The sequence below is a fragment of the Hirundo rustica genome, chromosome 26, assembly GCF_015227805.2.
Source record: "Hirundo rustica isolate bHirRus1 chromosome 26, bHirRus1.pri.v3, whole genome shotgun sequence".
In the NCBI taxonomy this organism is placed as follows: Eukaryota; Metazoa; Chordata; class Aves; order Passeriformes; family Hirundinidae; genus Hirundo; species Hirundo rustica.
Genome location: NC_053475.1, coordinates 4676268 through 4701878, shown reverse-complemented (window position 1 = coordinate 4701878; position 25611 = coordinate 4676268). Strand labels below are relative to the sequence as shown.

Genomic DNA, 25611 nt, shown 5'->3' with positions numbered 1-25611 from the left:
CAGCCCCAGCCCCAGCAGAACCACAGCCCCAGCAGAACCACAGCCCCAGCCCCAGCAGAACCACAGCCCCAGCCCCAGCAGAACCACAGCCCCAGCCCCAGCAGAACCACAGCCTCAGCAGAACCACAGCCCCAGCCCCAGCAGAACCACAGCCCCAGCCCCAGCTGTCCTAGTCCCAGCAGAACCACAGCCCCAGCCCCAGCAGAACCACAGCCCCAGCCCCAGCAGAACCACAGCCCCAGCCCCAGCAGAACCACAGCCCCAGCCCCAGCAGAACCACAGCCCTAGTCCCAGCAGAACCACAGCCCCAGCCCCAGCAGAACCACAGCCCCAGCCCCAGCAGAACCACAGCTCCAGCCCCAGCAGAACCACAGCCCCAGCCCCAGCAGAACCACAGCCCCAGCCCCAGCAGAACCACAGCCCCAGCCCCAGCAGAACCACAGCCCCAGCAGAACCACAGCCCCAGCAGAACCACAGCCCCAGCCCCAGCAGAACCACAGCCCCAGTCCCAGCAGAACCACAGCCCCAGCCCCAGCAGAACCACAGCCCCAGCCCCAGCAGAACCACAGCCCCAGTCCCAGCAGAACCACAGCCCCAGCCCCAGCAGAACCACAGCCCCAGCCCCAGCAGAACCACAGCCCCAGCCCCAGCAGAACCACAGCCCCAGCCCCAGCAGAACCACAGCCCCAGCAGAACCACAGCCCCAGCCCCAGCAGAACCACAGCCCCAGCCCCAGCAGAACCACAGCCCCAGCAGAACCACAGCCCCAGTCCCAGCAGAACCACAGCCCCAGTCCCAGCAGAACCACAGCCCCAGCCCCAGCAGAACCACAGCCCCAGCCCCAGCAGAACCACAGCCCCAGTCCCAGCAGAACCACAGCCCCAGCCCCAGCAGAACCACAGCCCCAGTCCCAGCAGAACCACAGCCCCAGCCCCAGCAGAACCACAGCCCCAGCAGAACCACAGCCCCAGCAGAACCACAGCCCCAGCCCCAGCAGAACCACAGCCCCAGCCCCAGCAGAACCACAGCCCCAGTCGCAGCCGTCTCTCGGCCTCAGGCACTTTCCCCTTTCCCCTTTGGTGCAGTTCCGGGCACAGCCGGCAGGGGCGCTGGGGGCTCCCAGCTGGGCAGGGCGGGTGCGATGATTCCCCCGCGGCTGCAGGGGGCGCTGTGGTGCGAGTTCAGCCGCCTCTCCACAGGGCAATGGCGGCTGAGAGCGATACTTCGTTTGCAAACCCTCAGCGGGCAGCCAGTCTTAGGAGCACTTGAGAAGCTGAATGGACTGCAGCACGGTGCAGCAAACTGGCACAGCAGAGGCAGGCACACCCAGGCTGGCAAACAAAGTGTAGCAAAAGCTCAGGATCTGTGCCAGGAGCCGCGGGATGCCCGGACGGGCGAGGGATGTTGAGTTAAAGTGTAGCCGAAAGGGCCGAAGCAGCCGCAGAAAGCTGCCGGGCTGGGCAGAGGCAGGCGGGCTCCCACAAGCAGCTGCCGCAAGCAGCCTGAGGGTCGGGGTCCTCTTCCCAGTGAGGTCGGGTGTTGGAAAGGTCCCAGTTCAACAGCTGCTCTTGCAAGCAGAAGCTCACCCACGGTAAGGAGAAAGCAGAGCAGGTCAGAACTCCGCGGTCGCAGTTATTTCTCCCCACAGCCACAGCCTGACCGGGTCACCTCCGGTGCCGAGAGAAAGGCCCCCAGCCTAAGGGATGGTAGCAAACTGCACCCTTCCCCCTTTTCCTCTCAGCACGTCTTGTGTCTCTAAAATATTGTCACTAACCATCAGGCAACAAATGGGAGAAAATTCCTTGAGAGAAAGAAAAATAAAAGGAAAGATTCTAACCTCCAACAATATGCTTATTGCCAGGTAGTACCTCTGTGACAGACTTCACACAGTCGCTTTATCACCATTGCATGATTTTCTCCTCCGTGTGGGCATTGCTGCGGTTTCCCGACTCCTGTGTCATCCTGTCGGCTGTAGGACACGAAAGACGAAAAGCTCCAAGTGTTTTTCAGAAGGCAAAGACTATAGAAGGCTTTATTGTCTAATTCTTACCACCTTTATGTAAGGTGTTCTGATACTGGTGACTAGAATGACACCTCTCTAATCCCTTGGTGAAAGTAGAGAAACAGCAAAACACCACCTGGAGAAGGATTCTTTTGGGAAAGATAGTTGTTTTGCCAAGATTGTTTTGAGAAGAAGCTTTCTCGAGAACCTTTCCCTTGGGAAACAGCTAGCACTGCTAGCAAGCTAAAATCTCTTCAGACTTAGAAATGTCAGGCCCACATCATCCAGTCTTGATTCCCTCTTTAGGCAGCAGAACGCAGTGGCCCTGGTGAGGTACCTGTCCAGTGTCTGTGGCTCCCAGGCCTCTGCAGACACACAGATGTTGGTGGCTGTTGTTTTCAGGCTGGTGGCCAACAGAGAGTCAAGGTGCCAGGGCTTTGCTTTGTCTTGGCACTGCAGCCTGTGTGAAGCCTCTGGCTCCATGTCAGCTGTCAGGGTACCTGCGTCAGGATCTCCTGAGCTAGAAGGAACCCACAGGGATCATCAGTCCAACTCCTGTCCTTGCACAGACACCCCAACAATCCCACCCTGAGCATCCCTGAGAGCGCTGTCCAAACGCTCCTGCAGCTCTGGCAGCCTCGGGGCTGGGACCATTCCCTGGGGAGCCTGGGCAGTGCCCAGCACCCTCGGGGGGAAGAACCTTTCCCTGAGCTCCATCCCAAGGCCTGGCACAGCTCCAGCCCTTGCTGGGCTCCTGTCCCTGTCCCAGAGCAGAGCTCAGCCCCTGCCCCTCCGCCTCCCCTCGGGAGGAGCTGCAGCCCCCGAGGAGCCTCCCCTCAGTCTCCTCTGCTCCGGCTGAACGAGCCAAGTGCCCTCAGCCCCTCCTCAGACCCTTCCCCAGCTCCGTGTCCCTCCTTTGGACACTCTCCAACAGCTTTGGATCCTTCTGATCTTGCGGTGCCCAAAGTGCCTCCAGCACTGGAGGTGAGGCTGCCCCAGTGCAGAGCAGAGGGGGACAATCCCCATCCTTGACGGAAATGATTAAAAGAGTTGTTGTGTGTGGGATTGATCTGAGACCTCCGTTTTTGAGGGATGAGCTTTTTTCAGTAATACAATGGATAAATATCTCTACACATTGCCAGTTAATGAGTGATAATGAGTTAATGAATCAGCTTTGATCTTTAGTAAATGTCAGAAGTGCTTTTAGACTTCAGCACTTCACCTGCTTCCTTTGAATGGTGAAATGATGTTTCTCTTTTATCAGTGTTCCAGACCTCATTATTTCTAGAGTCAAAATTAACAAATCTTACTTTTTATTTTCCCCCACTGCAAAATTACCTATTTAGCTGTCATGCTGGCCAGAACATTGGATTGCGTAAGTTTTAATGAGGTGGTATATCTTGCTTTAGAAGCTTGCAACATAATCTAATTTTGGGTTTACTCAAACTGGAAACCATTTGGAAATGGAATGGACTTCTTATGGGAATGAATTAAAACTACCTTCTTGCTCAGAGTTGCTGTCAGTGATTCCTTGTTTCCCTGTTCCCCTGGAGTGAGCACAATTACCCTGTTCCTGCTCCTGCTCTTGCTCCCACTCCCCACCCATTCCATTCTAACACCACAAAGATGTCCTCAAGTATTTTTCTAGAAAGAATTATGCAATATTTGAGGCAGAACAAGAAATTTAATTTATTAATTGTCTGCTGTCTGCCACGTCAAATAAAAACAACTATTGTTTATAACAGTTGGCTTAATTCCTCTTTTTTTCTGTTTTTCTGTTGGAATTCTGTATACAGGATAATTAGTTATGAACAACAAACATCTGCGAGCAACTGTGAAGAGGAAGCAGGACCACTGCTGCTGGAATCCAGCATCCATGGCACCTCTATGTCTATGTTTCATCTGAAAGTTCTTGCAGTACAGGTAGTTGGTTCTTAAATTAGACACTTCAAACAACTTCCTTCAGTCACGGAAGGGGGTGAGCTTCCTGCCCAGAGGTTCTTTCTGGAGTAGCCTTTCTCTGCGTAAAGAGAAAAAGAATTTATTCAGTGTGAAATTGCAACCTTCTTGCTCAAACAACTGCTTCCTGTCAGAAATTCAGTTCTCATAAATAGACTGTGTTTAATGCATGTTCTGCAGTAAATCTGCTGGACAGGACTTGGAGCAACCTGGTGTAGTGGAAGGTAACCCTACCTGTGGGGAACTGGATGGACTTTAAGGTCCCTTCCAATCCAAACCATCCCATGATTCCATGATTCTATGATTCTGTGATAATCTTGTCTCCAAACAGGATTTGAAGTACCTTGGGTGCATAAGCAATAGCTTTCCATATTTATTGGTTGAGAGAATATGATGAGATGAACTGTGAACTGTAAGTATTCTTCATTAATTTCTTGAAATTATGCTAGGTGATATTCCTGTAGCACTGAATTTGAGAAATTAAACTGTTACAGAATTAGCATTTCACCTTTTAAGGTGTGATGTATTTTATCTGACTTCATCACTGTTTTGTTTTTGATGTGGGGTGGGCAGGGAGGGGCAGGTTTCAACAGGTACAGTCTTTGAGGGACTCTAAAAATACCTTCCTTAGCGTGTATATATTGAAAAAATAGGAGATAGTGAGCAGTATATTTGTAACTAAAATTGCTGTATTTGTCCTGTTGAGGAAGCCAGACGTGCTAAAATCTGGCTCGCATTTCTCTTTTCCTCTTAGATTTATTTTTAATTATGAGAAAAATTTTCTTCTCCAGGTAAAACGCAAATATTTCTATAAGTGTATTTTTGTGGAATGATTATGTGCCATTTTAGAACTTACAGTTACATAGCTTTTCTTTTTTCACCTGAATTCTTACAATTTTTGTTACATAACATCCTTTTGTTTTAAGAAGCAATGTATATTGATGTGCTAAACATCTCTTTCCTAACTTAATTTGTTTGAAAGTATGGGAATACGTCTTCTGGGATGCCCTCAGTCCAGCAGCTGGTTGTTGATGTGTCCATTGATGCCAAGAAGCAGGGCCAGGCTCCCCCTTGGAGGCGTGTGTGGAGCTCAGCCAGCTGAAGGACACAAAACTCGAGGGGGGATTTCTCCCTCACCTGTGTGACTGTGCCCATTTGCCACCTGAGTGACAGCGTGGTGGTTGTGGTGGAGCAAAAGGGATCTATTCTTCAAAGGGCTTTTTGCAGAGAGCTACATCTCACAGGTGTTAAACCCAGGAGTTACCACATCTAAAACTGCCCATTTTTCAGAGCAAGTTACGTGATGTACCAGTAACTGCCTGGCCTCTTTGAACTTTGCTCTACGCTTGTTGTAGTGTTCAGTCTCTCCCTTACTGAAAACTTAAATGACAAACAGGTTGGGGGAAAAGGATCTTCAGTTCTTTGTACTTGGTAAGGTCAGTGCCTCCAGCCACATGCATGTGCCAACACTGTTGTCACCTGGATCCAAACCAGCTACCTTAGGTGTGCTCTGCAGACAGCAAAGAGCTGCTGATGTTTCGATATGGGGAATCACAGATTCCTGGGATATCCTGAGTGGGAAGGGACCCACTCAGTCCATGCCACATGCAAGTCTTGCAGCCAAGACTGGGCTGGTTGAGTAAGAAGCTTAAAATTAATGGGTTCTGTGTGAATTCTTGCAGTGGTGATGTCAGATGAAGTTTAAAAAATTCACAGAAAGTTCACATCAACTTGACACCATGAGAACAGGGTGCAAAGCAATGGAGCCCCCAGGGACAGAACACCTGAAATCTCTGTTTTGTTGACAATTGTTCATACAGATTCATGCAGAAACTGTAATCAATTGTAAGGTTAAATATTAACTTGGTGGTAGCTGATAGGATGAAAATATAGCCTGAAGTTACCTTAGATTATTATAATGCTAAAAAACTGCCCCTCAGGGAAATTGTCTGTGTGAATGAGTGTGTAATGAGCTGGATTAAGACATAAGATGCACATTAAGAATTGTGTGATGGAAGTGTGAGTGACCTGTTTCTGTGTCATTTTTCTGTTTTACCATTTTGTATACAAGCCTGTGCTTGTTTCCCAGGTGTGTCAGCATTGTGGGGGGCCTGCCACCTTGTTCTGCAGAATTGTGATAAAACCCAGTATCCTGACTTGGTGTGTGGCTTGGCTGTTGCACATGGGGTGACAGAGCCCTGTTTTAGGGACACCAGCAGTGTGAGGCAGTGAAGGAGAAACTCATCAAACCACCAGTGAGCTTTATACATTGCAGGTTTGAATGTGACTCCAAAGGGTGTTTTTTTGGTTTTGATCTGAGTGTTTAGGAAAATTTTCCATTTATGTTCAGAGGACGCGATGTTTAATAGAAAAACAGTACTTTCATTGAAAGGGAAATGAATATGTTGGTCTGTCGTACCAGGGGCACTTAGAATGACAAAAGTGCAACAAGAAAGACGTTGTTCAGCCGGCAGGAAGCCGAGGAAACACGAGCCCTGCAGGATGCAAACCACGTCAGTGTGGGCTCTGTGGTGTCTGCTCCGTGGCTCGCAGGAGCAGGTGCGATGTGTATCCGGGGAGCCTCAGGAGGCGGGACACGTTTGTAGTGTCATGAATGCCACAGAGCCTGTTTATGATTAAGAAGAGTGGACATCAAGGAAAAGCTCTTTCAGAAACATTTCTGAAATAAAAACTGTAATAGAAGTTTATGCTTTAAGTCAGTTCCCAACAGTAAACAAGCTCTTGCGACAACCTTGCATGATCTGTGTTGCTTAGCTTTGCCAAAAGTTCCTAGCTTAAAGTTGTTATCTATGCTGTGAAACCAAACCATTTGACAAAGGTTTCCTGCCACATTTTTCTGAAGTTAGGCTGATGTTACAATTAACAGGGAAATAAAGTTAACACTTCAGAAAAACCCAACAACTTAAGCAGAGCACAATCAAACCTCAAGTGTTATTTCTTAAAATAGTCCTGAAAATTATTTCACAATTAGTTTTTACTGTTCACCTTGATATCTCTGAAAACCTTTTGCTCATCTTTGGACATTGTACTTCATGTCTTCTCTGAGTTATGGCTTTGAAAATGTCTGAGCATGAGAATTGTCAGATTTTTCATGTGGCCTGGGAAGAAGATCATGCACATGATCACAGTGTGGTCATTCAGTGTTTTCTTTATTGGTGTTTTTCCCAATGTCTACTTCTATCCCAGAGTACTTACAGCAGGGTGCCAGTACTTAGTCCTCACTCTTAGGGAGGCTATTACAGGTGTGTTTGTCTGTGGGACCAGCTGAGCATCTGAAGTTATTCAGCAGTTACTGTTCTTGGCTGAGGCTGGAAACATGGCAGGAATAGAAGTTTAGCAGCAGGTGATCCTGAGAACTGCACAGAGAAGGGGTGCTAAGGGTGAAGAAAGGGGCTATATTCAGAAATATTCAGAAAGTGGCTATATTCAGAAATATTCTGCAATATTGAAAGCATTTGATGTATAGCATCATGGAGACATTGATGTCCGCTTGTGAGAAAAAGCTTAAAATCTCTCAAGCCTAACTACAGTTTTGTAGTTGATATAACCACCATCAAAGAAAAAATTACAATTAAATTTGGATTTGCAGCACACAAAGATTCTAGGAGAATCTTTAATTGCCTTTTGTTTTGAAAGACTTCTTACCATTAGAAAAATTTGGAATCATGGAACGGTTTGGGTTGGAAGGGATTTTGAAGCTCATCTTGTTCCACAACCCTGGGTAGGGACACCTTCCACTATCCCAGGTTGCTTCAAGCCCCAATGTCCGACCTGGTCTTGGACATTTCCAGGGATCCAGGGGCAGCCACAGCTGCTCTGGGCACCCTGTGCCGGGGCCTGCCCACCCTCCCAGCCAACAATTCCTTCCCAGTTATCCCATCCAGCCCTGCCCTCTGGCACTGGGAGCCATTCCCTGTGTCCTGTCCCTCCAGCCCTTGTCCCCAGTCCCTCTGCAGCTCTCCTGGAGCCCCTTCAGGCCCTGCCAGGGGCTCGGAGCTCTCCCTGGAGCCTTCTCCTCTCCAGCTGAGCACCCCCAGCTCTCCCAGCCTGGCCCCAGAGCAGAGGGGCTCCAGCCCTTGCAGCAGCTCTGTGCCTCCTCTGCCCTGGCTCCAGAAGCTCCACGTGCTCCTGCTGTTGTTCCCCAGGGCTGGGGCAGCTCTGCAGCTGGGGTCTCACCTGGGTGGGCAGAGGGGCAGAATCCCCCCTCCCCTGCTGCCCACGCTGGGGGCTCAGCCCAGCACAGGGGGGTTTCTGGGGTCAGTGCCCATGGCCAGGGCAGGTTGAGTTTCCTGCCCACCAATACCCCCCAGTCCCTCTCCCCAGGGCTGCTCCTGATCCATTCTCTGCCCAGCCTGGGTTTGTGTTTGCCCTGACCCAGGTGCAGGAGTTGTGCTTGGCCTTGGTGAACTTCATGTGATTGACACAGACCTGCCTCTGCAGCCCATCTGTGCAGAGGTTCCAGCTTTGCCGGCTGTGCCTTTTGAGCATTACCTGTTGGACGCTGGGGAAGCTGAGTGCCAGCCAGGTGCTCAGGCAGAAGCTTTTGCTTAATAAAGCAAAGCTTTTAGCAAAGGCATTGCTTCAGGGTTGAGTTAGAGATGCAAATGTCAGTAATAAATTCAATCCACCACTGCCAGCTGCTCTAATAATTGCTCTAATGAGAAGGAATAGAACAAGTCGGGGATGAGTTCATAGGAACAAACAGCTGGCAGTATTATGAAGGATTTTTTAGCTAAAATGCTATTAAGGATGTATTCCTAAATAGCTAAGAATTGGGCTACTAAGCCAGTTTTCTTCATCCACAAACTGCTAAAAGTAGAGGAAAGAAGCAGCAAACTTGTGAAAGAGAAAGTGACAAAACTGCAGGAGACTACAGCTGTCTCTGAAAGTGTACCTTGAGGCCTGCTGGGTGTACATCCTGTTTGACAGGACTGAGTAGAAGAGGTTGACACTGTGTGAGGCTTATGATTTCAGATATATTCATCATGATTTTTAATTTTTCACAACATTATTTTTCAACAATGCTTGATCAAGCTATTGAACTTATGCGATGCTGGTTTATTTTGTGCATAATTACCTTACCTTACTATATTTTTTCAAATACACATTTATGGGCTTTCATGTTGGGTTTTGTCAGGCTTTTTTTCTTCTGTGTGCAAATACTGTTTTCAATGCTGGGACAGATGATGACACATTTAGATTATTTGCATTGCTATTATTTTGTGAATTCCTGAAAACGTCACTTTGCTTTTACTTATGAAATCATACATTTAGATTCAAAATCTAAATTAAATCTTCATTTCCAGTGAGATCAGGTTTTGTTCTTCCCATTCGTACTATGAGCAGGGCAGATAAAAAGAAAAAAACCCCAAATGTAAGTACTATTTATACCTGGAAAATGCCCATGATAACACAGGCTGGCCCCAGGAAGGGGTGATAATCTTCAAGAGAACATAGCTGAGTGCACAATGGATGCAAAACAATCTGCTATAAGTTAATTCTTTGCTAAATGATTGCTACTTCCCATATGCTTTAAAATTAAGATGTCCTTTGAGGCAACAGTGTATGTGAATGAATTGTGCTCCAGTTAAATTTCTCTGAGGGGTTTTCAATTGGCTCATTCTAGAGCTGTTTGCAGATTCAGTGGATGTTGCATTTCCTTCCTGTCTTGAATTGTGGTGTAAGGTGGCTGGGAGCTTTTAAAGTCACTGTTACTCAACAGGGTGGCAACATTTTATTAAGGAATAAGTATGTACACCGTGAGAAACTGCCTTCTGGGGAGAAATTCCTGCAGTTACTGTCATGGTTAGTTATCCTGAAGGATGTGCTTTGTGTCTCAGATTGGAAATGGTGAAGGTTAAAATTCCCTGTATGCTCTGAGTGCAGCTGCAGTGGGTTTGTGTTTAGTATTCAGGGAGTAATGCCAGAGTCCTACACCCAGATAAAAGATGTGACAAGGAGGTGGGGAAAATATTTCTCCTCTTGCACATGGCCATAAAACTGCAGCAGGTGAGTGATGGGAAAATGCCAGTACAGAGCTGAAATATCCATGGAGACCCCCGAAGACTCGGTCTCAGTGACAGGTGATATATTCAGCTCTTGGTAATGCATTTGAGGTAGAATTTCTTTATGATTACTGCAGTTAAGATTACCAGGCAGCTGTAGAATCCTGCGTGCACTCAGATGTCTGAGATCATTAACATTTTTAGAAAGGAGCTATGAAATCAACTCTTCTTTCTCCTGGTGTTCTTCCCAACAAGGAAGCTCTGCCACCAAGGTCAGGTTGCAGAGCTGATCTGTTGCGGGTGTCTGCATTTTGGTGATAAAAGAGCAAATACAATTTCTTACTTGGCTATTTATGTAATCAAAATTCCCACAAAAGTGGACACCTTCCTGGTAGTTTGATTACCTGTGACAAAGCAGTCTAGTAATTAATTTCAAAGCGCTGCAAACCCCAAGGCAGACTCCCAAGAATGGGCAAATGTCCAGAGAAGTAGCAAGTTTTGGTTAAAGGGAAAGCATGTTTGTTTTTATTTTCTAACATGTCACTTTAATCCTCTGCAGAGACAATGGGACTTTTTGTAAACAAGGATTTAAAAGAAGGCTCCAGGGAGACCTCAGAGCCCCTTCCAGTGCCTAAAGGGGCACCAGGAGAGCTGGAGGGGAAGTTTAGACAAGAGCCTGGAGGGACAGGACAAGGGGGGATGGCTTCCCACTGACAGAGGGCAGGGATAGATGGGATTTGGGGAAGGAATTCTTCCTGGAAGGTATCCCTGCCCAGGGGTGTGGAATAAGAGGAGCTTTAAGATCCCTTCCAACCCTAACCATTCTGGAATTCTGTGATTCTATGGATTTTTCAGAACTGTATTTCCAGCCTCAGGCACTCCCACTCGACTTCCACAAAGCTCATGTTGCTTTTCAGAACACTCACAGTTGTTATTTATAGAAAAGCTTTTAAGGGAAGTCTCAGATGCTGTAACTGTGGGCTCATTCCAGAGAATCTAAAGCTCAGTTGATCAGCTTCTCACATTTTCTTACTTCAGGTAAAGCAAGATTTCAGAATTATTTAAATAGTTTTTAAACATGTTTTTAATTCTTTGCCTGATGATGTTTGCTGTTAAAAACCTGACTGCAATGTATTTATTTTTGTGATGGGTTTCCTTTCTCATTTCTTCCATTGACAGATGAACCTGGACTGCAAGATCCCTGTTAGGAAGGTAAGTTGGATGCTTTAGAGACTGTAAGTTGCCAAGAACTCTTTACTGTAGAAAGATAAATTCTTCTCTGTGAGGGTGGTGAGGGTGCCCAGAGCAGCTGTGGCTGCTCCTGGATCCCTGGAAGTGTCCAAGGCCAGGTTGGATGGAGCAACCTGGGATAGTGGAAGGTGTCTCTTCCCATGGCAGGAGTGGAATGGGACGGGTTTTAAGGTCCCTCCCAACCCAAACCATTCTGGGATTCAGTGAATCTGTAATCAAATGATGCACAGGTAGAGAAGTGCAGTTAATACCAGTTTGCTGAATGTCCCTGACAGTGGGATACTGAAGATTCTCACTGCAATTAACACTTTTAAACTACTGAGAGATGTGGATTACATCTCATTTGTTATTATACTTCTATCATTAGTAACACCACAAACTGAGTTGATGTTGCTCAGATTTAAGTGAAGGATTCATCAAAGTGAGCTGAGCATAGAGCCATAGAAAATCCTGAGCTGGAAGGGGCCCACAAGGATCATAAAGTCCAACCCCTGTCCCTGCACAGGCACCCCAGCAATCCCACCCTGAGCACCCCTGAGAGCGCTGTCCAAACGCTCCTGCAGCTCTGGCAGCCTCGGGGCTGGGACCATTCCCTGGGGAGCCTGGGCAGTGCCCAGCACCCTCGGGGGGAAGAACCTTTCCCTGAGCTCCATCCCAGCCTCCTGACATGAGGGTCCTCGTTAATTTGGTTCTCCACATTGACAGTGAGATGTTGGGGCATCCCACCAAATGAGAGTCCCACTGTCTATAAATGAAATGCTCCCTGTCCTCAGTGTTTCTCTGTGCCATTGACTCGTCTGTCCCATTTTTTATTGCCTATGTGGAAAACCACAGATTTTATTGTAGCACGTAAAATTGTACAGTGCATGACTCAAGCCCTCTCCCATTCTGTTTGCTCAGTTGTTCTTGGTTTGACACACAGCAGGAAAGGTCATTTACATGAAGCTACCTTTTTTTTTAATTAAAGTTGCAGTTTTCTTGACTGTGTGATGAGAGCATTGACTTTTTTGATCAATATCAAATAAGCAAACATTAAAATCCTACAGTTACTCATGTTAAATCTGATGAAAGAGAACTCACTTTGAGATTAAATTAAAATTACAGCAGCCAGTCTTGCCTGAAATCTCTGTGGCTCAGGGCAGAAGTTTGATGAAGGCTTCAGCTTGGACATCAAATTCTTGGTTTCGTATTTTAAAAACACTGGCTACTGAAGCTTTAGGTGAGGTTTTGTAATATAAGCTTCATTTCTGTGTATGGTTTGTTGGTGGTGATGAACTTCTAAATAACTTAAAATTCCATCTTTCATAGTGTGTGGGAAGAACTGCAGATTTCTGTGTATTTCCTCCATATAGCTGCCTTGATTTCTATTGGGTTGTTACCATTTTATCTGCTTCTCCTGGCATGGTTTAAAAATGATGGCTTTGAGGGGAAAAAAGATAAACAGGGCACTTAAAATCTCAAAAGAATACATTTGATGCACACAGTAAAAAGATGAGAGACAGGTAGAAGAGCAGAGTGTGAAGGAGGTGGAAAAATTGCAAACGAGATGCTGCATAGTAATTATATTGCATGTATGAAATAACACTCATATGATTGCAATTTCTGCCTGTAATAAGTTCTCATTTAGTCTGATATCTTGTATTTTAAATAATCCATTGCAGGTAGTTTTGTTGTACTATAATTCTCCATAATTGGGAGACCCCTGGTTGGGGGTGGTTCTCCCACCCCTGATGGGACAGTGGAGCCAGGTGGGGATCGGTCTCTTTCCCAGGTAACAAATGATGGGACGAGAAGAAATGGCCTCAAATTGCAGCAGGGGATGCTAGGTTGGATATAGGGGAAAATTCCTTCATGGAGATGGTGGTCAGGCACTGGCACAAGCTGTCTGGGGCAGTGGTGGAGTCACCATCCCTGGAAGTGCTCAAATGATGTGTGGCTGTGGCACTTGGGGACATGGGTTAGTGGTGAACATGGAGGTGGTGCTGGGCTGATGGTTGGACTTGATCATCCTGGAGGTCTTTTCCCACCTTAACAATTCTGTGATTCTGTGATTCCATAATCACTACAGAAATTGCACCATTGTGTAAGAGTTGAGTTGCCTGTAGCAACAGTTCCTTTCCTTCTGTTATGTTTCCTTCCCTCCTACTCCTTGCTCTAGAAGAAACTCTTCCCACAGCATAACATATAGAGATATATATTAAAAAAAAAAAAAAAAATCCCACACACACTCTGGTATAATGTGTATCCTTTAAACATTTTATCACTTCAGACTTCTGTCCTCTGTCCTGAAGTGCCTGAAGCTGCCAGGTTTTGTTGTGTGAGTTTGGAGTTTTCCCCCACCCTTTGGAGCAGTGATCCTGGGCTCCAGGAGCTGCTGTTTGGGAGCAGCAGTGTGGCACAGGCATATGGAGACATTTCCTTCTTGGTGGTTTTGAACAAAGTTGACCAAGCTGTAACACAGCTTTGGTGTTGTCATAGTTGTACCTGGAAAAGGAGTGCAATGGAGAGAACCAGAGCTGGACACAGGCTGTTGGATGTGACACCACCAGACAGCAAGAAAATTGCCACAGGCTTCAGCTTCATGTATTTGTTGAAGTCTGGGAGAACTAGGGGTGTTCAGCCTAGGGAAGGGAAGGGGCTGGAGAGACCTCAGAGCCCCTTCCAGTGCCTAAAGGGGCTCCAGGAGAGCTGGAGAGTGACTGGGGACAAGGGCCTGGAGGGACAGGACATAGGGAATGGCTTCCACTGCCAGAGGGCAGGGTTAGATGGGAAGGAATTCTTGGCTCCCAGGTTGCCTGTGGCTGTCCCATCCCTGGAAGTGCTCAAGGAAGGACAGGGCTTGGAGCAACCGGGGATAGTGGAAGCTGTCCCTGCCCATGGCAGGGCGTGGGACTGGATGACCTTTAAGGTCCCTCATATCCAAAACCATTGTGGAATACTGTGATTCTTTATTTAAAGTTCAATTTCAAATCACTCTTCACATTCCTTCAGGCTTTTTGGGGTATTTTGAGTGTTTTTTAGAACTGACTGAAAAACACTGTTTCTGCATTATTGTGAAATAAGGCTGTTTCTTCTTTAAGTACACTTCTGGGAGGTGTAAAGAAAGTTCTGTTTAGATGTTCTGGGATAAAGGTCATAGACCATACAAAAATGTCTTGGAAAGGCATGTATTTCAAAGCTTCCATAGAAGTTTACATAAATGCATTGTTTTATAGAATCAGAATCCCAGAATGGCTGGGCTGGAAGGGACCTTAAAGCTCATCCAGTTCCACCCCCTGGACAGGAACACCTTCCACTGTCCCAGGCTGCTCCAAACCCCATGCAACCTGGCCTTGGACACTTCCAGGGAGGGGCAGCCACAGCTGCTCTGAGCACCCTGTGCCAGGGCCTCCCTACCTTCACAACCAAAAATATTTCTTCCTAATATCCCATCAAAACCCACCCTCATTCAGTTAAAAGCCTTTCCCCCTTGTCCCATCACTACATGATGGCTGTATGAACTAACCCAGTGAAGCATGTTCTTAGCTCTGCTGGAGCTCATACTGTCCCCCTGTACACTTAGTGCTGCCATAACCTCGTGCCTTGATTATGATCTTTGTTTTGCCATCCAGTTATCATCCTCTGTTACTGGTAAATCAGAAAGATTGGGAAGTGCTGAAATATCATGAGCGCTTTCTACCCTGACCTTAGTCAGATCAAAAGAGGATGAAAAGGATCATCTGCTGCAAAAAGATTTCCTCATTAGAAATTAGGAAGTAAAGCCATTGGATAATGCCACAAGTGCTGCTAGTAATGGGAGCCAAGTTTTGGTACCAGATACTAAAGATTTTAACTGATGGAGCAGTCCTCATTCAGGGCAAGTGACACATATGCCTGAAAAAATCAAGAACCAAATGTGGGACAAGCCTCTGTATGCTGCATGTCCACTAGCATGGACACTGCAGCCAAGGCCTGATGTGTCCCCAAAAAACAGCTACCCTGACATTGGGACTGGGTGTCACCAACTCGCAAGTTCAGCTGCAGCTGAGCATCTTCCACTTGTCCCTTAAGCGTGCCCAGGCTCTGCTTTCTTGCTGGGACAGAGATTTGGGCATTGTTATTTGCTCTGCACAGGTTTAGGGAAAATACCTCTTCTGTCAGCACTGTTCTGTGGGGCTACTGGGGACAGAGGGGAATTGCTCCTGGAGACATCAGGATGGTGATGCAGAGACAAAGATGCAGCTGTGCCTGAACCAGGGCTGGGCACAGCCGCTCACAGAAGGGCGAGATTAAGGCATCACTTAAAGCTTATTCAAGCTGAAAGACCCTTTCAAATGATCCTCTCTGCACATGAACCAACAATTACCTGCAGAGCTGCCTCCAACTCTGTGGCCCCCAATACCAGAAGGATGTGGAGCTGCTGGAATCAGTCCAGAGGAGGCCACAGAGCTGCTCCAAGGGTTGGAGCCCTTCTGCTCTGGGGACAGGCTGGGAGAGCTGGGGGTGCTCAGCTGGAGAGGAGAAGGCTCCAGGGGGAGCTCAGAGCCCCTGGCAGGGCCTGAAGGGGCTCCAGGAGAGCTGCAGAGGGACTGGGGACAAGGACTGGAGGGATAGGACACAGGGAATGGCTCCCACTGCCAGAGGGCAGGGCTGGATGGGAGATTGGGCAGGAATTGTTGGCTGTGAGGGTGTTGAGGCCCTGGCACAGGGTGCCCAGAGCAGCTGTGGCTGCTCCTGGTTCCCTGGAAATGTCTAAGGCCAGGTTGGACACTGGGGCTTGGAGCAACCTGGGATAGTGGAAGGTGTCCCTGCCCATGGCAAGGGTTTAGAAAGGGATGCTATTCAAGGCCTCTTCCAAAATCAACCATTCAGGGATTCAGTAATTCTATATTTCTGGGTGGAAATATAAAACTTTGCTGTGATAAAGCATGTTTTAACTCAGTGACGTTCCCTTTAAATGACAGAGATTGGATGTCAAAGACAGGTCTGCTTTTACGACTTATTGCCATTTTCTGGTTCCCTTTTTGAAGGTTTGAAATGCAGGGCAGACTCCTCAGGCTGGAAGGTACATTTCTGGTGAATCCAATGGTATGGTCCAAGAGGACCAAAAGGGGTTAAGTTGGCAAAAGAGAGCCTGTGTGTTTGGGACTGCTGAGATGACAGGAGCTGGTTTTTTTGTACAAAATGTGTGCTGCTCCTAACAAGTATTGTTGCCCATCTCTCCACATCCAAACTCTGCTCCTTTGGATAACTTTGATTTTTGCCATGAATGGCACTGCTCAGTAGGATGTTGAGCCTCACTCTCCTTGGCCCAAATGCAGGATGCCAGGAGGAAGACTAGGGAGTAGGCAGAACCTCAGCCCAGAATGTGAGACAATTCCCATGGTATTGCCCATTTACTCAGTGCCTTGGGAAGGGCTGCACAGTGCCAGTTTTTGGCTCTGTAGCTTTTGGAGGCACCCAGGCATGCAGTGGTTCAGCTGTACCCCCTGAGGTGGGCATTGGCTTTGCTGCACCAGGGAAGGGAGAAAGCAGTGCTGAGGTTCCATGTGTTAAAGGCTCGGGCTCTGGCTGGGTGGCATGCACCAGGGTGTAAAGGGGACACCAACTCAGGCAGAAGCACGTGGCAATCTCTGCTTGCTGTGCAGCAATACAGGGAAAGCCAATTTATTACATCTGAGGGAGTGGCTCCCTGTGTGTGACGCCGAGTTCTTTGGCCTGTGGTCATGTCTGTGACAATGGCCGGATGTGGCAAAAACCAGAAGTACAAAACATTTCTGTTTGTCACAGGGAGCCTTGTGCAGATCCTGGGAGTGCAGTGCAGAGCTGTAAGGATGAACTCATATGTTTATTCTCCAGCCTGAACAGACCAGGATCCATCCCTACAAATACAGGAAATAATGCAAGGAGTACTTCTGGAGAAACTCACCCCAAGAATCCTATGAACAGTCTGGCTTGAATGGCTTGGGGAAGTTGTTTGTAGATCAAAAGATATAACCAGGACCTGAAAGTACCAGCTAGTTTGGATTAGTTTTCTTCTACACTGCCTTTGCCCTTGAATTGCCAATGTTTTCTGAAGGCTTAAACACCATTTAATTTTTTTTTTTTTTTTTTTTAAGTACACCCAAAAAGATCCCAAGACCCCTGAATTAAGTCTGGTGTTTGCCTACAACTGCATTTTCTTCTTTTTCATCATTTTGCTCAGAATATTGGAAATGCTGAACATTAGTGCAGAACTGTGTCTGGTTTTCAGGCTGGGACGATGAACTGCGGAGGCGGTTATTCCCTCCCGACTCATTGTGGATGCTGCAGGATACAGATAAGCTGCTTCTCTTCGACAGTGGCACTCATTTAAAGGTCTCTCTGCCATTGTGCCCCAACCCACGATGCCTCTGCATTGTCACCCCCCAGAGTGTTCCCAGAGGAACAGCCCAGAGTGGCCGTGCTCTGGGATCAACCTGCTCTGAGGCTCACAGAGTCAATGCTGAGACAAGGTTACACTTGGGGATCCCTGATCCCAGCTCTTCCTTTCCTGACACTCAGCCTCCCTGGAGAGCTGTTGCTGCCTCAGGCACTCATTCCATTGTCACTGCTCTGGCCAGGCCAGCAGTGGTGACAGCAAGTGTCCCTGTTTGCAGGGGGATACTGATTCCCCCACAGCGCCACAGGGGACAGGATCTGGTGAGCTCCAGTTCTGTTCTAGCGAGTGTGTGTAACTGTGCCCTCAAAGGGCAGAACTTGCTCTAAGTGTTGTCAAATAATGAGTCATTTCTGATGGAGGTTTGAGGGCGCAGGCGGTGCCGGCACAGGGACCGCCCGGACGCTGCATCACAGCCTCACCAGCAGAGAAATCAGGAAACTGGGCCCTGGCTCTGTCTGGGAGCTACCCTTGAACGTAGCGTTTGGCTCTGTGTAGGAAAGAGACTCTCCAGGAGTTCAGGAATCCAAGTTCAGGCTCAGCTGTGAGCTTCCCCTGACATCGCTGCCCCCAGCCACACATGGCCACCACTGAGGTAAGAGCGAGGTCCGAGAGGCGCTGAGGGCAGATGAGGTGTCCTCCCGTCCACTCTGGTACCAGGGAAGGACGGGCACGGTGCTGAGCATGGTGGGCAGTGGGGGGGATGCCCCGGTGTCACCGGTTTTCCAGCAGAGCAACTGTACCTGCCCTTTGTCCGAGTGACACCCAGTGCAGCTGGGTGTTTGTGCTCCGGAGGGGAGTGCGCAGCGTGTCAGTGTCCAGGGGTGCAGCCTGCAGGCAGTGTCCTCTCCTGTTACAGTGCTGTCAGGTCTGCCACCTTCTCAGCTGGAGTAACTCTGTGCTCTGGGAATAAGCTTGAGCCCTCCAGCCCAGGGTTGGGACGGCTCTTACCAACCCCTGCTATGTTTCTGTGCTTTTCAACCTCATTGCAACTACTCGGGTTTACCAATACACAAAAGTACAGGACAGCCCCAAAATGAAGGGAGCAAATATCTCGTCTCAGGCTTTCTGCTGCACACTCTGCTTGTGGGAACATTCATTCCAGTGATGGGAATGTCATGGATCAAACACCTCCAGGAACAAAGAGCTGCTTTAGGACAAGGCATGTGAGTGTCACCAGGAGGGAGGTGATTCACTGCTGTCCCTGCTGGTGCTTGGGTGAGGCACTGGCTGGTGTCCAGGCTCTGCCCGTGGCAGGTGTCCATGTGGGGGTGTGTGTCCATCACCCCCCGCCCCAGGGCCAGCTGGGCAGAGGAGAAGCTCTTCACTTTGGTACTTGAGTGGAGGATCTGTCTCTTCCCAGCACCAACTGCTGTCTGCACACAGGGGCAGGACTGACCAAACAGTTGCTACTTTTCAACCAAAATTTCTGTCCTGGAGGAGCAGAAAAGGACAGTTGTCAGAGCTGCCATCAGCCCTCCTGGTTCAGCCAGAACGTCTCTTTTTGGACCAGGACATACCAGAGCAGGGATTCTGAAGCTCTGTGTTCATGGTGAGGACCATCCTGGAAGTGATCTGAGCTGCACCCAGTCACATCAGCCTTTGGCCGTGCCTGCTGGGGACCAGCAGCTGCCTTTGCAGCCCCAGCTTCACCGTGAGAACATGTGTGCCATGGATGGGCTGCAAGGCGAGGGGGATGGCAGTGCTGGCTAACAGTGGCTTCTGGTAGAGACAAAACTGCTGCCTTCTGATACTAACCTTGTAGCAGCTGCAATTGTTTTGTTGTGGATATGGGCTGGCCTAGTCAGATAGTCCTAGGATCCGCACTGCTACAGAGACAAGCTTACCAGCAGTGATGCAGAGCAGTGATTGTGACTCACCTTCCGAAGAGGCAAAGTCATCTCTGCTCCAAGGAGCTCATCCCACAGTGTGGGCAGCAGGCAAGGGGGGGATTCTGTGCCTCTGCTCTGATTAGACCCCAGCTGCAGAGCTGTCTCCAGCTCTGAGACCCCCAACATCAGGAGGATGTGGAGCTGCTGGAGCCAGGGCAGAGGAGGCACAGAGCTGCTGCAAGGGCTGGAGCCCCTCTGCTCTGAGGACAGGCTGGGAGAGCTGGGGGTGCTCAGCTGGAGAGGAGAAGGCTCCAGGGAGAGCTCCGAGCCCCTGGCAGGGCCTGAAGGGGCTCCAGGAGAGCTGCAGAGGGACTGGGGACAAGGGCTGGAGGGACAGGACACAGGGAATGGCTCCCAGTGCCAGAGGGCAGGGCTGGATGGGAGATTGGGCAGGAATTGTTGGCTGTGAGGGTGGGCAGGCCCTGGCACAGGGTGCCCAGAGCAGCTGTGGCTGCTCCTGGATCCCTGGAAATGTCCAAGGCCAGGTTGGACATTGGGGCTTGGAGCAGCCTGGGATAGTGGAAGGTGTCCCTGCCATGGCAGGGAGTTGAATGAAATGAGTTATAAGGTCCCTCCCAAACGATACCATTCCCTGATTCTATTATCCTCCCAAGGGGGTGACAGTGGGGATGAAGGAATCCAGGAGGAAAAGACCCACAATTTTGAATTACAAAGCTGTCATATGCATCCCAGCATGACCATTAGGTGTCAAGGGCAGCACAGGGACATTGTGCAATCATCCCACAGCCAATGCATGTGACAGGCCCATCTCAGCCCAGCCTGGCCTGTGTCCCTGCTGCCAGGCAGCCCCCGCATCAGCCCTCCTGCATCCCACACCAGCAGGGCCATGGCTAGTGCCTCTCAGGGCCCTGGTGACTCAGAGCTCCTGAAAGAGGAGGTGAAAAAGCAAGTTCCTGATAAAACCACACTATTCTCTCACAGCTGTGGTGTTGGGTTCCTGCTGTTCCAGCAGAGCTGGTGGGAGCTGGGGCCCCTCTTTGGTGGCAGAGGCAGAGAGCAGGAGCACTGGGTCCTGCTCCCATCCGTGTGTGGGACAGTAGTGTCCCCAGGACACTGCTGGCAGAGGCAGTTTGCAGCTTCTTCCCCCATCCCGTGGTGCAAGGCTGTGTGAGGGGCAGGAGCTGCACTGGCCAGGGGAGCCTGTGGGATAGCAGCTGTGACCTGGGACAAGCCAGCTCAGCCCCGTTCCTCCACAGCCCCTTTGGTTTCTTCTGCAGGTGGCAGCAGGAGAGGACAGGGAGTCCCTGATGCGCTGACGGTTGGCCATGTCTGGGGTGAGCGGGGCTGCGCAGGGACACCAGCAAAGCCAGCTGACACCAGGGGATGTGTGCCCCCAGGACCGGAGTGGGGTGGAGGAGGGCTCATGCCCAGTGCCCCTGGTCCCCAGCCAGGGTTTCAGTTGGTCCTTGGGGCTGGCCCTGGTGCCGGTGGGAAGCAGAGGGGTCCAGCTCTCACTGTCCCTACTGACACTGTTTTCTACTTGCAGAAGCACTGGCCCCCCGGGACACAGTGTGTTGCCAAGCATGACCACACCAAGCCCAAGCCCCGGGAGCTGGCCTTCCGCAAGGGTGACATGGTCACCATCATCGAGGCCGTGGAGGTGAGACCTATGGGTGCTCAGGAACATGCTGCACTGAGAGGGCATGGAGGGAATGGGACTCCAGTGCCATCAGCTCAGCTGCCGGAGCCAGTCCCTTCCTTCCCAGAGGGATCTCCCCCTTCCTTCCCTTGCTCTGAGACCCTCTCATCCCCAGGGCAAAGGCTGGTACCGTGCCAGGCACAACGAGACGGGGCAGGAGGGGCTGCTGGCAGCCAGCGCCCTGCGGGAGCGTGGGGCAATCCGTGCCGATCCCAAGCTCAGCCTGATGCCGTGAGTACAGCTGGGGTGACCAGGGGCGGGGGGCAGGGGACCCTCTCAGGTGCTTACCTGAGAGAATCCAGTGTGCTGAATCCAATGTGCTTTCCCCATCCATGTTTTGGGTGGGCAGCTGGGGACAGAGCAACCTGTAGCCGTGCCCTGGCAATGGAGGGATTTGCTAGGTACAAAAGTCAGTACCTGGCTTTAAGGAACCCTAGTTGTTCCCACTTGGATGGACCCCATGGAGAGAGGTTTCACGCAGTAGGGTCTGTGTAGCTTTGGCAGGGGCTCTGCTTTCCCCATCTCGCTGCTGCCTCTGGGGGAAGCCCCCTGGCTCAGCTCCCTCTCCAATGCCCCTCTCCTCAGCTGGTTCCACGGGAAGATCTCAGGGTTGGAGGCAGTGCAGGAGCTGCAGCCCCCTGAGGACGGGCTGTTCCTGGTGCGTGAGTCTGTCCGGCACCCCGGTGATTACGTGCTGTGCGTGAGCTTTGGCAAGGAGGTGATCCACTACCGCGTGGTGCACGAGGAGAACACACTCAGCATCGACAGCCAGCAGTACTTCTCCAACCTCATTGACATGATTGAGGTGAGATTGACATGATTGAGGTGAGACCCCCCAGGCAAAGGGTCCTACCAGTGTCAGAAGGGCAAGGACCTCATGGGCTCACACAGAGGAAGACCCCTGTCCTGTTCTGTGTGGTTTTCATTGGTGTTTGTTACCTGATGTAATTCTCTATTTTATTCTATAGGTTATGTAATTCTGTTCAAAGGCTTGTAATTCCCAGTCAGTTTGGGGTGCAATGAGTGGATCTGGGATACCTCAAGGATGTCTCTGAAAACCAGCTGTGCCGGCTGCAGTCCCAGTCCTCAGCCAATGGCCACGTTACCCCTATCCCTGCTTATGCAGTGCTTCACATAGCAGAAAGACCCTGGTGGCCTTTGCCTTCCCTGGACTTTGAGGCATTTTGTCGTGTCTCCCTCCACTCAAAGCCCCCTGTCCCCTGATGACCCCACATGGCTCCCAGGTTGTTGTGTGAGCTCTCGCCCTTCCAGTGAGTTTTTCTTGGTGCTCCATCCCTCACCCTGTCTCCTCTCCAGGGAGTTGCACTCTTGTGTTCTCTTTTTAGACACAACTTTTGGGTGACTCCTTTTTCTTCCCAGCTGCCCCAGCCCCACTTTAAAACTCCAAAGGTTGTCCTGTCCCATCCCATCTTGTCCCATCCTGTCCCGTCCTGTCCCATCCTGTCTGGCTGCTTCTGCTCCCATTGCCTCTGCAAACTGCCCTCAGCTGCTGCAGCACCTGCCGGGGGTTCAACCACACCAGTAGCATCCCATACCCCTGTGGTCCACCATGGATGTTCCTCTGGCTGTGCCCAGAGGGGAGCAAGGCTGAGACATGGGCTGCCCTCAAGGGTGGTGATGGTGCAGTCTTGTGGAGCATCGCAAAGCTGTTCCCTGGACTCACACTCTGAGCCTGAGAGTAAGAGCTGGCGTTACTTCCATCTGTTCATCCCTTGGCAGCATTACATGAAGGAGCAGGGAGCCATCTGCACCAAGCTGGTGAAGCCTAAACCAAAATCTGGGATGAAGTCAGCTGAGGAGGAGTTGGCCAAAGGTAGGGGATGGTGGGAGGGGGCTGTGGTCTGCATTTTAGGGACAGGGCCCCACTGTGGCCCCTCCTAACCTACCCTTGTGCCCATGCCCAGCTGGCTGGTTGCTGAACCTGAAGCACCTCACACTGGGAGACCGCATTGGGCAAGGAGAGTTTGGAGGTAGGTGAGAGGATGGGGCTGAATGTTCTCCAGGTGCAGCTTCCCCAGATGCCACCGCCTGGTCCCCCTGCCCATCTCATGGCGTGGGGGCTCAGCCTGGGGTGCAGGAGGCTGAGTGTCGGGCTCAGCTTGACTCTCCCATGCTCTCAGATGTCCTGCAGGGCGAGTACATGGGGCAGAGGGTGGCTGTGAAGAACATCAAGTGCGATGTGACTGCCCAGGCCTTCCTCGCTGAAACAGCTGCCATGACGTGAGTGCTCCATGGAGGTGTGGCCCAACCCTACCCGTTGCCCGGGAGGAGAAGGCACCTCCTTGACTTGGATATCCTCCATTCCAGGAAGGTACGGCACAAAAACCTTGTGTGTTTGCTGGGAGTGATCCTGCACAATGGCCTCTACATTGTCATGGAGTTCATGAGCAAGGTGAGAGCACCTGGCTGCTCCTCAGCCAGTGGGACCCATCAGCACTTAGATTTGGGGACAATGTCCCTGTCTAGGGGCTGAGTCACCACAGATGCCAGGCACTGCAGCACCTGCAGAAGGCAAAGTCTCCTGGCAGCCCCGTCCTCTTGGTCCTGACTCATTTTATCCTTCTCTGTCAGGGCAACCTGGTGAACTTCCTGCGCACGCGGGGCCGGGCGCTCGTCCCGACCCAGCAGCTCCTCCTGTTCGCCCTGTAAGTCCCTCTCTCTCCTCTGGGCTGGGATCCAGGGCTCTGCATGCCCCTGTGCAGCCCCGGGGGACACACGGTGACATGGCCCTGTCTCACTCGGTTGTGGCAGGGATGTGGCTCAAGGCATGGACTACCTTGAGTCCAAGAAGTTGGTGCACCGGGACCTGGCTGCCCGCAACATCCTCATCTCTGAGGAGAACGTGGCCAAAGTGAGCGACTTCGGCTTGGCTCGAGTCAACCCCAAGGGTGCAGATGCCACATTGCTCCCTGTGAAGTGGACAGCACCAGAGGCCCTGAAACACAATGTGAGTGACAGTGAGAGGGAAGGGGCTGGCCAGGGGGTCCTTCCAAAGCATCTCACTCCCTTGGGTTGCCCCTGCTTGTTCCCATTGCCACTGACCCATCCCTGCCCCACAGTGGTCTCTGGCATGGTCAGCCCTGCATCTCCCAAAATTCTGTCTGTCCTGAGCAGGCCTGCAGTGGGAATTGGGGCAGGATGATGGGACTGGGGGGTGTTCACACCCTGGGGGACTGAGGGGGGGCAGGGGGCAGTCACTGTTCTCTGTCCTGCCCTCGGAAAGCAACGGGGACCCAGCAGAGCCTTCGGCTGGCTTCAGCCTCCCCTTCTCCTGCCGCCACAGAAATTTTCCTCCAAGTCGGATGTGTGGAGCTACGGGATCCTCCTGTGGGAAACCTTTTCCTTTGGAAGGGCACCCTACCCCAAGCTGGTGAGCACTGTGCTAGAGAGCCCCACAGGTTACACCCCACTGGCACTGACGGGACAGGGACATCCCACTGCTCCCTGACCAGAGCAGGGGAGGGGGTTCCCAGCTGGCTTCTCCATCCTGGCAGGCCCTGAAGCAGGTGACAGAGCTGCTGGAGCAGGGGTACCGCATGGACCCCCCTGAGGGCTGCCCACCCACCGTCTATGCCCTGATGAAGAGCTGCTGGGAGCTGGAGCCAGGCAAGCGCCCGTCCTTCAAGAAACTTACAGAGAAGCTGCAGAAAGAGCTGAAGCACCTGAGGGACATTTAACTCCCATCCTGCTACCAGGACCCAGGACCTGAAGCCCCTAGACCCTCCAGGGTTGGGAGTATAGGACAAGAGGGGCCAGGACCAGGATGGCCTGTGGTGCTGCTCTCTCCCTGTGGAGATGGGGCAGCAGCCTCCCTCCATCTGAGCATGGTCCTTCTACCCACCACACAGCCCAGAGAAGGTTGCCATGGGATTGATCTCCCCTGACCCACCAGAGCGGGGAGCACACACCCCAAGGGAGCCATGCCCACACCCCCTGTGCTCAGCCCCAGGAGCAGATGCTGCATGTGGGGTTCCTTCAAGCTGTGACTCCCAGTGATGGGAGACAGGACTGGACATCTCCACTCACAGGAGGATGAGACTCCACCCTGACTCAGCCCTGCCCCATTGCCCAGCCCCACACGGGGATGCCGCACAGCCAGCTAAACCACATGGATTTGGGCTTTTTGATTAAACCAAAGAAATTAGTTCAACAGCATCTTTAAGCTTCTGGGGTGAAATTAGGCCTGTCTGTCACTTGGGGCCTGACAAAGCCCAGTGAAAGGCTGTGGTGGGACCAGGAGCTCTGGCCCTCGGAGCCCCCCACACCATCCAGCCCCTCTCCCATCGGGGCTCTGTGCAGCAGGGGATTATGCTTTAATCAGAAGCTGTATGGGAATTGCTTTCCTATAGATTATGGGTATGGGGGAGATCCCCAGCAGTGGTGAGGCCCCAGCCCTGCAAGCT

The 25611-nt window shown here is 50.8% G+C and overlaps 1 protein-coding gene across 3 annotated transcripts; it reads left to right on the top strand.

Moving 5' to 3' along the window:
- The first annotated feature begins 1210 nt into the window (after window positions 1-1210).
- Window positions 1211-25321, top strand: MATK (megakaryocyte-associated tyrosine kinase). Of its 3 annotated transcripts, XM_040086998.2 has the most exons (14): window positions 1211-1591; window positions 3799-3925; window positions 11167-11199; window positions 21035-21148; window positions 21303-21418; window positions 21773-21992; window positions 22928-23021; window positions 23113-23178; window positions 23329-23428; window positions 23516-23600; window positions 23780-23853; window positions 23960-24155; window positions 24492-24578; window positions 24703-25321. In XM_040086998.2, the coding sequence occupies exons 1-14, from the start codon at window positions 1383-1385 to the stop codon at window positions 24883-24885; spliced, it is 1704 nt and encodes a 567-aa protein (XP_039942932.1). In that variant the 5' UTR covers window positions 1211-1382; the 3' UTR covers window positions 24886-25321. The 3 variants fall into 3 exon arrangements, with proteins under 3 accessions (XP_039942932.1, XP_039942937.1, XP_039942934.1); XM_040087003.2 differs by lacking the exons at window positions 1211-1591; window positions 3799-3925 and adding an exon at window positions 20766-20822 and having other exon boundaries at window positions 11164-11199; XM_040087000.2 differs by lacking the exons at window positions 1211-1591; window positions 3799-3925; window positions 11167-11199 and adding exons at window positions 18101-18230; window positions 20766-20822.
- The last annotated feature ends 290 nt before the right edge of the window (window positions 25322-25611 follow it).

What these genes read in the sequence shown, in the direction of transcription:
- MATK (XM_040086998.2), top strand. Translation starts at nt 1,383, where the DNA reads ATGCCCGGACGGGCGAGGGATGTTGAGTTAAAGTGTAGCCGAAAGGGC. An exon ending in TGGGCAAGGAGAGTTTGGAG is followed by an intron (nt 23,179 to 23,328) that starts GTAGGTGAGAGG and finishes CCATGCTCTCAG; the next exon opens with ATGTCCTGCAGGGCGAGTAC. An exon ending in CAGAGGCCCTGAAACACAAT is followed by an intron (nt 24,156 to 24,491) that starts GTGAGTGACAGT and finishes CTGCCGCCACAG; the next exon opens with AAATTTTCCTCCAAGTCGGA.